The sequence below is a fragment of the Dendrobium catenatum genome, unplaced genomic scaffold (genome assembly GCF_001605985.2).
Source record: "Dendrobium catenatum unplaced genomic scaffold, ASM160598v2 fragScaff_scaffold_692, whole genome shotgun sequence".
Lineage (NCBI taxonomy): Eukaryota > Viridiplantae > Streptophyta > Magnoliopsida > Asparagales > Orchidaceae > Dendrobium > Dendrobium catenatum.
In genome coordinates this window covers 1628758-1642825 of record NW_021319154.1, presented here as the reverse complement: position 1 = coordinate 1642825, position 14068 = coordinate 1628758, and the positions used below count along the sequence as shown (strand labels likewise).

The 14068-nt window shown below is 29.8% G+C and overlaps 1 protein-coding gene across 2 annotated transcripts; it reads right to left on the bottom strand.

Annotated features, from left to right (window-relative positions):
• Positions 1 to 1154: 1154 nt before the first annotated feature.
• Positions 1155 to 11970, bottom strand: LOC110104082 (aquaporin NIP3-1). 2 transcript variants are annotated; one of them, XM_020833048.2, is made up of 5 exons: positions 11810 to 11970; positions 11041 to 11710; positions 5907 to 6332; positions 5769 to 5830; positions 1155 to 1746 (listed from the first exon to the last, which is right to left on the bottom strand). In XM_020833048.2, the coding sequence occupies exons 2-5, from the start codon at positions 11248 to 11250 to the stop codon at positions 1545 to 1547; spliced, it is 900 nt and encodes a 299-aa protein (XP_020688707.2). In that variant the 5' UTR covers positions 11251 to 11710; positions 11810 to 11970; the 3' UTR covers positions 1155 to 1544. The 2 variants fall into 2 exon arrangements, with proteins under 2 accessions (XP_020688707.2, XP_020688708.2); XM_020833049.2 differs by having other exon boundaries at positions 11041 to 11234; positions 11782 to 11963.
• Positions 11971 to 14068: the final 2098 nt, after the last annotated feature.

The window sequence follows — 14068 nt, the reverse complement described above, 5'->3', positions numbered from 1 at the left end:
CCAATGACAATACAAGCTAAAGAAACCTAAAAGAAAGTACAAATTAAAGAGAAACAACCTAAAATCTGAACTAATATCCAACAATCTGTACAGGCTTTTTATACTTATAAAATTAGATTTACCTTGAACAATGCAAAAATATCATATGAAAAAGTATCAAACAAACTATAGCCCGACGACAGCTAATAACAAACAACATTTTCTATAGCCTTAGATTTGTTAAAGTTTAACGAAATTTATAGGTGCATAATAGATGGCTTAACAAGTACATAAACCCTAGCAAAATTCAATCTTTCTTTAGAACCAAACCAAATAGTGAGATTATTAATCCTCAGATGGGTTTATCCACATAATAGTTAATTCAAAAATTCTCTCAGAGCTCCAACAACATTGAGAAAAGCTTAAAAAATTTTCCCAAGTAAAAAATTCTCCAACAACAATTCTAATTTATTTGAAGTCCCATGTAATTTATTTTTTCAACACAAAATACTTATCATTAATGAATTAAAAAACCCCAAACCAAATAGTCATGATCCTCCTATCATGAAAATAAAATAAGAATAATCCATAAAGTAAACCCTAAACTCTAAAATGCCACTATGATTCCATAATCTTTTAGCAATAGCAAGAAGACATCCATAAGAAACACCTTTTTTTCCAAGAGCAGACTCAACAAGGGAGTGTTTCCCAATTGCGATCGAGCACAATATGCACTTAAAGCACCAGGAAGATCTCATCATCTTGACCTTCCACAAAAGAAAGTTCAAATGCATAGAATTTGACATATTACGAGGAAAGAAAATACATTAGCTAGGCAGGAAGAGAGGTTTGACCCCATGAATAAAAAAGATACTATCAGATGAAAGGAGGAGGAGCAAACAAAGGATTTAGAAATGTTGGGGAAGTGGAACAGCGAAGGATGAGAAGATGATGGAGCTGGTAAGACATGAGATCATTGACCTCAGCAGGATCAAACTTATCTACGATGAATAGAGGGAGCAAAACCTTTCACAAAGATCAAACATAATCTCTTTAACTACCAAACTCCGATGTTAATATAAACTTTTCAACATAGGCTTCATTTGAGACAGCTTTTTTATAGCAGCTTTCTATAAAAATTTTATACTGCTATAAAAAACAGTAAGAAAGCCATCCAAATAATACCATAGTGTGCAATGTAGCACAGCCAACATGGCAATAATTTTGCAGAAGTGCTTGAGAAGACTCACATCGTTCTTTATTTTTCTATATATATATATATTTCCCCCGCTTTATTCTTCCACAATTCACAACAACAGAGACAGTCACACACACACAAGCAGAGATATCTCTCTCACTATCAAACAGCAACACGCCAAATATATCACAGTGCGCAGCGGGCCCGACGAAGCCCGGCCCGTGGACTTAACGTCACTTCCGAAGTATCACGAGGAAGTTGTAATTATTACAATATTATTACTTTTCAAACGTTATTATTACTATTATTCTTATATAACAGAGACATGCGAGGGATGCAGGAAACGAGTACAGCGTCAGAAACTATATCAGCCACGGCGGAAGCTTCGGGCGGGTCGGGGAGTAGTGGGGTCGACGTCATCGCTGAGTTTCACGGAGGTGTACACGGCGGCGCCGGAGATGGCGCCGGCGGTCGGCGCCACCAAATAGATCCATATTTGCTTGTAGTTGCCGGCAGCCACAGCCGGGCCAAGAGTGCGAACCGGGTTCATCGATGCGCCGGTCGCTGGCCTGCATGAATTGATTAAAATAAGGGACAAATAAATATATTATTAGAGAAATATATTGTTTTTACATAAGATTAACATATTAGTGCTGATTTATTTTATTTGATTTTTTTTCTTGCAGAAAAGACTAAGCATGAAAAGCAGTAACGCTTTTAGGACTGAAAAAAGTGATTCTAAAAATGCAGGAATTCTCTCATGTAGAATAAATATTCTGTGTTTCATTTTATCACACATTCAAAGTTTGAGTGCCTTTGTAGAAGAATTTGAATCATTACAGATTACTTTCTTGGGGATGGAAAAAATGGAAAATAAGAGATGGAGAAGGTGGAAAATAAGGGGACTTACATAAAATATTATATATATATTACTATAAACTATATTTAATACGAGAGTTAATGTTCCTATAATATAAAAAAAAAAGTACTAAAGTAGTAATTCATTTATTGTGGAAAGATTTTCGATGTAATTTAAAATACTTTTCTTCATGAAAAGTATTTTAAATGTTCCTAAATATAATGTTCCTAAAAGAGGTGAAAGAGTTTTCTATGTTTTTATGCAACCTAATCTCTAATTGAACTATAAACATTCAATCAAACGTGAATAATTATGTAAAAAAATAATGTATAGATCTCCTAAACCTAGAGAATATACTCAATTCATATGCTTCAATATAAAATTGCAATGATAATGAATATGTTAATATATTATCCTATCGAAATCAATTTTATTGAGGAAGTTATCATTTTATATTATTGATGTTAACATATTATTAACCTAATTTCTTAAGTTGATTATAATCCATTATCTCTTTATATATCAAGTACTTCTTATATATAACATGCCACATAAACATATACATTAAAAATAAATAAATAAATATATTGATGACACTCAAAGCCTAATATACGGTCAGATTAAGATTTTGTTTGGGATAACTTTATTATTATTTTATAAAATAGTTTTCTAATAAAAAATTTCTAGTTTAAAAAACATTTGTGCAAAAAAACAGCTTTAAAAAAACATTAAAAAACTATTCCGAACAAAATCCTAAGAGAATACTTTATAACTTGAGAGTGATATAGCTGTGCTAATGGAATGAATCAATCACATAATTAAGAATGATTTTTTTTCCTCTAATGTTGTTGAAATTATTGTGTGCGGTCACCGGACACCGTTCAAAAAACAATCAGAATGCGCCATGCCACCAATTTGCTGTGTTATACCATTGTGTATCGGGTGACGTAACACATTATGATTGGCCTCCGAACTCTCTGATGACCGCACATATTAATTTCTACTAATGTGGACATTGACTCTGCATTTAAGTTATTGATATAAAGACAAGGATTGTTATAAACCTACCATGATGTCAAGTTTCTTAAACTAAATAGTAATGTTACATGATATCCAATGTTCTCATACGGAATTCAATCCGGCTTTCTTATATGCAAAAATATTTTTATGAAAAAAGTTGAGTTCCAACATTATGATCAAATTTTAATTATTACAATCATAAATTTTATTTTGAGAAGAATGTAATACATAAAGACTTAATTAAAACTTATAACGTATTAATCTCATAATAAATTCAATTATTTTGATACTTATATGAACAAAAAAATAATAAATCAAAATATTATGAATCCATTTTTTTATTACGATGATTATCAAAATTATGATCATGCCACTCCATTATAACAAGGATCTTAAACTAAAGAATAATAATAATAAAAAAAAGACTAGTGAGATAAACTAACGTGCATGGGCTTGCACCTAGTAATTTGAAATGATTATAATACATAAATAATTATTCATCCCAAAATAGATTATTGAAATTTTTTGAAAGCCCACCCCGCCAAAAAATTATATATCATTATCATATTTTTTTTTTCTTGAGTAATAATGTTATGTACTTAGGTTTCATTTGGAACAATTTTCTTATTATTTTTTAAAATAAAATTTTCAACAAAAAATTTTAAACTAGAAATTTTTGCTTTAAAAAACAATTAAAAATCCATCCCAAACAAAACATTTTTTTGGATACCTTTAAATTAATGAAGGTAAACTCACACAAACATAACATACTCAAGACTCAAACTAATGACCTCCTGGTTGGTAATCAAATCTCTCAACTAATAGACCAACATGAGCTTCATCCGAAACAAAAACTTAATTAAACACTAATGATAATTAAGTTTAACAAAGTAATGATTAGGAAGTTCAAATTCTTTTTTGCTAATTAAGAATTGGGGGATTTGTTTTTGAGACATTTAGGTCAATTAAGACAAACTCATATACACCTGACTCGAATCTAAGATCTCTTAAGCTTCGTTTGGGATGACTTTCTTACTGCTCGTTAAAACAGCTTTCTAGTACAAAGAACTAAATTTTTGTATTAAAAAGCTACGTTAAGAAGCCGTAAGAAAGTTATCCTAAACAAAATCTTAATAGATAGCTAAAGCTTTCAACCAACAAACCAATAAAACTTTATGGGAGGAATTCTGATTACAAGTTGAGGGGAGAAAAATTCATTTGGAATTTGTTGAGATGACGACGACATAGAGCGTATTATTTATAAAATCCAAAGAACTTTTTTCTTGTGAATTGTCTTACGACTGATGCAATGCATCATGTCTGCAATTATTGACAAGGTGATGTCAAGTTGTGGTGTGGGTGGCCTGCTTTTGATGCGAAGAATTTAATCTAATAATTAATCCAATCCATCATACAAAATTCAACTCTGTCGCGCCATATTCACACTGGTCTTTGTCTTCTTTTTTATTGAATTAATGTTCATTTGATGAACTTATTTATACTGAAATATTTTTAATATTGTTTATAAAATAAATATTATGAAATCGTATGATATGTTAAATTATGTTGAATTTATCAGCATCAAAAGCATTAATTTTGTTTTGTTTTTTTTTTTTTTTTTTTTTTTTTTTTTTTTTTTTTTGGAAAAATAACACTCTTATGGTGCAATATAGCATTGAGGTTTATGCAATACAAATAAATTTAAAAATTATTGTATTTGTTTTGAAATTAGTGCATTATAAATTTATATATAATATTATTAATATCAAAATAAATTTAATTAAATTTATATCAAAACATCATAATATCATTATATTTATATATATATATATATATATATATATAATTGTATTTATTAAAGGATTCATATAATGATTATTTAACAAATTTTGTCAGGCTATCGACTACCTAATGCAACTTTCTATTTTTCTCATCTATGGCTTAAGATCTACTGATTATAGTGTTAGGAGAGTAGATGTATTAGATCCGACCTATGTTACGAAATATAAAAATAGATCGAAAATGACTTAACTAAAAATTATTAGAACTGACATTTTTTATTAGATTTAAATGAGAATATTACTCTTAATAGGAGATAATGGAGAAAAAAAGGATTCACTTAGCCGACCCTATGAGTGAGATAAAAGTTTGATGTTGTTATTGTAATTGTTGATATATATCATTGATGATTTGCCCATTAATTAGTGTTAAGAAATTAAGAAGAAAAAAAAGGCTGACCACAGGGGCGGAACCAGCCTTAGCACTCAGGGCGGAATAAGAGATAAATTTATAAAAAAATAAAAATATATACACTTAAGGGTGCAAAATAATTTAATTTGCACATAATCACTTTTCACAGATTTATTTGTTAGTGTTATAAAAGTTCAACATAATTGGATGAAAATATTGAGAGGCTAAGAGGCTTTCCGATTTTTGGAGGGACAAATTGCATGAAAAAAGGTCGGCTAGGGGTTACGGATTAGAAATAACCCTTACTATACTAAAAGTTTTGATTTTTTTAATGATGGTAGACAATTCCACCTTGACTATAATATGAGTTAAAATTACTAAAAAGAATATGGAATCATAAATTTAACATCTGGCGTGAAACAAAATGTAAATAAATAAAATATTAATTCATGCATAAGCACAACATAAAACAAAATTAAAACTGATTAAATACGACTAATGATATTATTAAGAAATACTTACCCAGCCACGAGTATGTTAAGCATCACAGTAGCCCCCACCGCTATCCCCGCAAGCTCTCCAACCTAATTAATTAATTAAAAAACGTCATTAAGCTAAACTAAAAATAATTAAAAAAGAGAGAAGAGAGCGAAAACTGACCGCGCGAGTATCTTTAGCCACAGCGGTGACCACAAAGAGCAGATTGAAGGAGATAACAAACTCGAGAAAAAACGCCTGAACCGTACTCACAGTAACAGAAGGCACGGTAACCCCACCGGAGAGGTAAGGATGAAAGAGCCCTTTAAGAGCAAACGAAGCGCAAATGGAGGCGGAGACCTGCGCGGCGATGTAAGCCGGAACTTGAATCCAGGGGAAGTGGCGGAGGACGGCGAAGGCCAGGGTGAGAGAAGGATTCAGGTGAGCGCCGGAGATGTGGCCGGTCGAGAGGATTACGATCATCACGGCCAAGCCGGCGCAACCCGCATTGCCGATTAGGGTTTCTGCTCCGTCGTACTTTTGGTTCACGATTGGAGCGGCGGTGGCAAAGAAGATGAGGATGAATGTGCCCACAAATTCAGCTCCCAGCTGCGATGCAATGGATGGAACAATTTGTTAGGCCTGATTTTCTTCGTTGAATTTGGGACTTATTTGACAGAATAAATTAGGCCATAATATCTGATCAAAATTTTAAAATTTATTAGATTTGTGTTAATATTGTTTTTACTTAATTAAATATTATATTTATTCCAAAAAAATTTAAACATTAAATTTCACCCAAAAAATATATATATAAATAAATATTAAAATATATAAATTAAATAAATAATATTTTAAAATTTTGTGGTTTTGATGTAAATCCTCTCTAAATTTAATAGTTTTGCAGTTTATTTTGATTAATTTTTTATCAAAAGTATTTGATACAAAACTTTTCCCTCATTTAATTGCAAGTCCATACACAAAATATATTTTAAAAAATAGGCGTATTTATGCTCATATTTCTTTTTTTTTTTTTAATATTTACATATCTAAATACGAAATTCTATAATTATTTACATAACATCCTAATAACTAAGGATCTTTTTGGTTTGAGATAATTACAGTGTTTTATAAAGTTGATTTATGATAAAAGTTTTTCACAATATTACAAAAAAACATAAAAAATCAATTGTAAAAAAAATTATGATTGTTATTTAAAAAATCAAGCAATTATAAAGCTGTCCCAAATAGTAATTAAATTTCATCAAAATAGATACACAAAAAATACATTTCATTTTAAGTATTATTTTACTTAAAGTGATTTAAAGATTAAAATATTATGAAAGTAAATATAAATTTTAAGTATTAGATATGTAAATATAAAAAATTCAATCAAATGTATGTACATCCATCCTAAAATTTAAAAAGTAAAAAAATAACCTTAATGCCTACTAAAATGATTGAATAAAAATTTTTCATTTAATGAACCCATCTCTTTGGATTTTTTTTTTTTTTTTGATATTTAGATCAATTAAGTCAAATTCATACATACATTTTTTTTTTTTTAACAAAAAGGAACTTATATTAAAAACTAATAAAAAGAAAATACAACAGTTGGAGAAAGAAAAGACCACCATTAAAAAGATACAGACACAATAAAACAGTAAAATAGAATCCCATACACAAACTTCAAACTCAAGCCCTCTTAATTGATAGTCAAAACTCCAACCAACAGATCAATATGCTTTTGTTCTAAAAATTATATTGAAATTAAATATAAAAATTAACTAAACGTACCAAAATAATTATTTAAAAAACTCCTTTTTTTATTCGTTTGAAAAAAAAAATTTAAATTAAACAAAGAAGATTTCCAAACATATGATAATAACAAAATCAAGAATATAGCATCGTTTGGAACAATTTTTTTTTAAAGCAGTTTTTTAGTAAGAAAAAATTTTGAAATAAATATTTTTGTACAACAAAGCAGTAAAAAAGATGTTCGAAACGAAACATTTATCTCACTATGTGGTGAGGTCGACTAGTTTGAATACTTTTTCTCTGTTGAAACAAATAAAACAAAATACTTTTATGATGAAAGCGAGATTGAAATGCAAACTTAATTTAAAATCCTTTACCTAAACATCTAACCTCTAAAGGAATATTTGTTCTATAATGACAAAGAATATTACAAATAATTTATTTTTTAAGGCTTGAAGCCTGAATTATTGCTTTGGAATATTGCAAGAAAATAAATAAACATATCTTATCTAATTCATATTTTATTGCATATTTTTGTTTATTTATTGTGGTGTCACTTTCTATGAAATTAATAATTTATTATTATTTTTTGTTTTACTAATTATTGAAAATATTGAAAGCTTATATTATTTAATTATAGAGAACTAAATAAAATTTAATTTTGTATTTAGAGTAATAAAAAAATAGTAATTAGCCACATGGAATTCTTTAATCTATCACTTAATTTGTATTATTGGCTTATTGCTATGTTATTGAATTTTGGACGGCGCAATCAGTCAACTTACTATACATTTTTAGGATTAAGACAATTAATAAGACAAATTTTACAGATAGGGTTGTTTAAGGTGAATTATTGTGATAGCATAGCTCAATTTTTTTTTTTTTTTGAAATAATAGAATTAATTTCATAGGTGACTAGTAAAAGGACACATTAACATACCAATTTTTTCATTAATAGTTTTATACTATTGTATTTAGTACTAACTAACTTTTTTAGGACTATTTAGGCAATTCCAGTGTAGATCCCTTAAGAAGAAATTTAAATAACTATGTTAATGAAAAGAGGATTTCATGAGAGGAGGGGTCTTCCAAAACAATATTTGGATTTCTATTAAAAAAAAAAGAATTTTGATCTATAATCATGAATATATTTATGTTTGTTTTTTGTTTTTTCTTGCAAGATATAACATAAAGCTACTTATTGTTTGATCAAAACTAATAATAACTTAGGGTTTGTTTGGGACGATCAGAGATTTTTATAAAAAAAAGTAGATTGTAAAGTTGTTTGGAGAAAACAAATTTGCTATTATGATTGCATAAAATAATTTTTCACCATCGAAATTTCTGAAGGCATTAGCCAAACGAAACTGTGGTTGTTGTATGAAAACAAAAGAGACAAAAATGTTTCCCAAAAGGGAGAAATTATTCTGTGTGGACGCCGACGTAGTTTACCGTTCGGAGACCAAACATAATGCTCCACATCAGCAATACTGAGTCGGGTACCGGGCGATATCGAGCAAGGGTACCGAGCGATATCGAGCCACGGTACCGAGTAGCACCGAGTCGAGCGGATGACATGGCGCATTCTGGTTGGTCTCTGGACGGCGTTAGACGTCCGCACATAATAATTTCTCCCCAAATAGGCCCTTAACATAAAAATATAAATAAAAATTATATGTCATAAAGTTATAGCATAATATTTTCTAAATATAAAAAAAAATACATAAATAATATAGTGTTGTATAAAGGAAATGAGCCAGAAGCCCTAAAAACATATAGCATAAGGTAAAGAAGCAAATATTTTGTTGACTTATTATTTTTTGCTTTCTTGTATTAGGTTGAACATTGGCTTGTATGTTTTATTGATATTTTGTTCTTTTAGAGGGCTGATTGTTCTTTAAGAATTGTAATTGCTTTTAGTAATAAAATATCCCTTTGTGGTTAAAAAAAAAAAAGAAAAGAAGAAGAAAATATTTAGTCTAGATTGGTTCCTCTCAAAAAATTAGACATTTGAATGGGTTCTATGGGCACCTAATCGAAAATTTTTTGAGATAAAATTTACCATAATGGATTTCAAAGGTAGTAAATTTATTTTAATATTTTATAATATATAAATATTCAATCAATTATTGTAACATTTGATTGACCAATAAAATCATCATTTATTTCTCCTATTAAAATCTGTGAACATTCAATGTTCAGAGATCAATACAATATAAAAATGGTGGCAGTTAGAAAGGTAGGAAGAAACGTGCACCGAAGATAACATTATATTACTAATTAGTATAAATAAACCTAAGGCTATTGATCCCTTTAGAGTTTTATAGCTACACAAAAAATTATAATATCCAATTTTAAATAAAATTACGATAAATGCAAAATTTTTTAAAAGAATTTACTTTTTTTTATAATAATTTGTGATTACTTTTACGAATAATTTCCCTTATTCTTTATTTCTTTTTAAAATTTGCGTTATTTCGATTGGTTCCAATTCTATTAAAAGTTTAAAAATTTTAATTTTTTAAGCTGATGCTTTTGCGTATCAAACAAATATCTTAATGGATGGGAAGATTTGTATGGTGGATTATAAATAAAAATATATTAATTCTATTTTTTGGGTAATTATCGTGAAAAAAATAATGTGGATGTACTGATATTCATATAAGTCATATAAGGCTTAAAAGTCATGGAAAAGGAATTTTTTTTTAAAATTAATTATAATGATCCAAATAATTTAAAAATATTAAAATCATCTTATTAAAATTTATTTAGATATATTAAAAAAATCACTCTTTTAAAATATCATTCATTTTCAATGCCCAAAAATGTTTTTTTAAATTAGGCATCAATTATAAAGCAAAAAAAGTCAACATCTAACCTACAATATGTTTCGAGATTCGTGCACAAATCCAATAGAAAAATCATCGGTCAATCAATATTCTACCCCCCATCACGAATCTTAAGGCATGTACGGTTCTATTTTCATGTGCCTTAAATGCTTTTAAAAGTTCTTCAATTCCAGGGAAAAAATTAGTGGCAGGATTGTAAATATAAATTTGAAAATCTTAAACTTATTAATCTGTCATAAAAAATAATTAAATAGTTCATTAATCATAATTACATTTATGTAAAAATAAATCTTAAAATTTAAAAACTTTTTTTTTTTTGAGAAAATAATTTTAAAACTGACCCTCACCTAAAATTTTCTTTCAATTTCCATACTAAAAAGACGATTGACCTTTCACCACTCGTTTAATGGCGCCGAAGCTGCTTTTCTGTTCACTGACAAATCCAATCGTCGGTCGGTCGGTGGAAGAAAATTACAAAGCATTCGATGCGAAGCTTCATTGTCTTAATTAGCTAAATCCAGATTCCTAAAGAGATTAATTAATTAATAGCATAGCTTAAAATATTAAACTACTCCCTAATCTCTATTAAGTAATGATTACGGGACTAATCTGCTCCCTCTTTGGTAAAAACCCCAATAATATCAAATCATTCACAAAAAAATTATGCTTAAAAATGGTGAAAGGCGGTCGGACGAAAGCGAAATACATACCTTGCGAGTGAGGGACACGTCAGGCTTTGGGAAGACGGTAACGCACGAGTGCGGCGACATCCACGAATCAACGGGCAGGCATTTGCCGCAGCTCTGGACAGCCTTTCGATCGTACGATAGGGAATCCACTCGGAGGGAAGGGAAGAGCGGCGCGGGAGTGCCGGGCGTCGCCGGCGCCGACATATTCGGGCTCTCTGTATCCGTCGGCATTGAAAATTCACTTTTACAGAACTACCTTTTTTTGTTTTTTTTTTTTGGGTATTTAAGTAGACGGTAAAAGGTAAAGTTGAAAATTACATGATTTAATGATTTTTATAAAGGTTTTGTTATGAGAAAGGGAAGGGCTTTGCCAGTTCTTAGAACAAAAGGACTGGACTTTCTAAAGCAGCTTTAAGAGATTTTTTTTTTTCTTTTTTGAAGGATTAACTGATATGATAGACAAAAAAGTTACATGATTTAGAGGCTTTTATAAATTTTTGGCTAAGGAATTTTATGAGAAGAGATGAAAGCCAGATTAAGAACTATATAAATAAGATTTTTTTTTTCTTTTTTTGCTTTTTTTTTGGGTGGATTGGGAAGCGGTAAGAGAGAAATTACATGCTGGAAAATATTTTTTTGAGGTTTTGTTAAGGAGTAGGAGAAAAGGGATCCAGGCCTTCAAAACCACAAGCTGTAAGAAGAAAAGGGAAAAAAGCTATGTATTAAGAAATGATATAGGAGATTAAGAAAATAAGATCTGACCTGACATGCAGATCGAAAGAATGCTCACAGTTTAAGTGAAGGACTGGATTTGCAGTTGCTATGAGAATTGCCTATGGAGATGGAGAGCAGCGAGAGGAGGGGAGAGAGAGTGCGGGAGGAGTAGGGGAGGAGATGAGGAGCTTGGGAGGAGGAGAGGCTTTGGAATATATGGAGAATGGTGGTGGTGGTCAATGGAAATGCAATCAATGAATGGAAAGTGTTAAACTTAATGAATAAAATTTTTTTTTGATGATTTTGATAAAAAAATAAGTGGATTTGATTGAAGAGATGTGGAGGAATAAGTGAAATTTATTTAAGGAAAAAGTATAGTAGAGTTTTTTCCTATTAAAATGAATGGATTTATTTTAAAATAATGGTAATGTATGTGCGATTAGCAAAATATTTATATTATATTTATGTTTAAGGAGATTTAATGATTTAAAATTAATCCTGATTAGATCTGAAGAGATATTTTGAATATATTATTTTTACTATTCAAAAAGAGAGAAAAAATATAAAAAATTATTGTACAATAACCAATAAATTGTCATATTTTTTTATTATGATTTGATTGTGGAGTATAAAAATCTTTCTTTCGTTTGAAATAAAAACTATTGAGCTCGTTCGTGCAACTCATTAGTAGACGCGAAGAAATTCCTCCTATCAGCTCACGTCAAAGCCCGTAGCATTCAAAAAATTGTAGGTGTAAAAAACTTGCAATGCTTGATTATGTGTTTAATATCTTAATTTTGTACAAAAACTAACATGCATATCGTTATGTGTGAAATTTGATTGTGTTGATCAATCGGGTTGTTCTGTTGTCCCGCCCTTAAGTTTCTTGTGCTCGTTGGGGGTGTGGGGGGTTTACCCTGCTTTTTTTAGTACAGCGCCCCGGAGCTATGTACCAGAGCGCCTCGACGCTGCGTACCCTAGAGCCCTGGCACTGTATTCTCGAGCGCTCCAACACTGAATAATAGAGAGCGGAGCATCGTAGCGATCTAGATACGATGATGTAGTGGATCAAGACAGGGGTTCAAGCACAGCAACGCTCCAAACTAGCATCGCAACCCTGCGAGGCAGACTTGACAATTTTCTTTCTTGTTTTTTTAAGGGTTATATCCCTTTAGTAGTTATAGCCGGCTTTCTCTTGTATTTATTGTTATATTACACATTGATAATGATGCATATGAGAAGAGAATGAGAGAGTAAGAGAGAAGAGATATATGTACTTATTTCTTCTCATTTTTATAGTGGATTTCTTGGTGTGGTGTGACTCTATAATTTTTTCCTTATTTTGGGGTTTTTCATGTTAAATTTTGGTGTCATTTATTTTTCAGTTGCTTTTACTTTCTTGCTTGTTTTGTCATTGCTGTGTTTATTGATAAAAAAGTTTTACATGAAAAATTAAAAATTTAAAAAAATCATGAAGTCTGACATAGTTATAAATAATCAACTATATAATTAAATATACAATAATCCTCCTTTCCTTATAATTGTAGTAGATGAGTTATGTGCATCAAGAATAGCTATTTAATTCCAGTTGTAGGGATTGTAGAAATCAGGTGTCCATTCGTGGACAGCATGATTAGATGTTAATAGTAAGGGGACAATAGTTGGATGACGAAAATCTAATAATGCTGAGAATGATTCTTGTTGGTAATTGTCTATAGTAATCGCCGAAAATGAAGTAGTAGTGCTCTTTAGCTCTCTCAGCTCTTGAAGTAGAAATGATACTCTATTTACAACATTTCGAGAGGCCATTTTGTTAAATTAGTAAGAATACAAAACACTTTGTCAATTGATCCCCTCGCTCATAGAATGCTTATACAATATTTGAGTGCATTAGTGATGTTAAAATCAATTGATCTTGGGTCTAATAATCAAATTGATTATAAGCATGTAAGATTTAGAACCATTTTGATCCTTCAATAAATATATTGAAGCTTTTAAGTTTGTTTCAAGTGCTTGATTTTAGCTCATTTGAGATCAAATCACTTGAAATGTTGATGGGTTCGTCTCGTCGATACATTCAACTCAATGACAAATTTGTTGAAATCAGAGTTCGGATATTCATAAATTTAATTCTTTAAGTTATCAATTTAAATATTTTCTTGAGATTTATGTATATGAGATACATATAAAAAGTAATCTATAAATATTAAATATATTGCAAAACCTTAATGAGATATTTGTATTTATAAGTTTTCAAAAAACATGCCAGCTGTTCATTTTTTTAGAGAAATCTGCTTGAAAGTTTGGTTCAATTGAAATCATTCACTGCTAATTG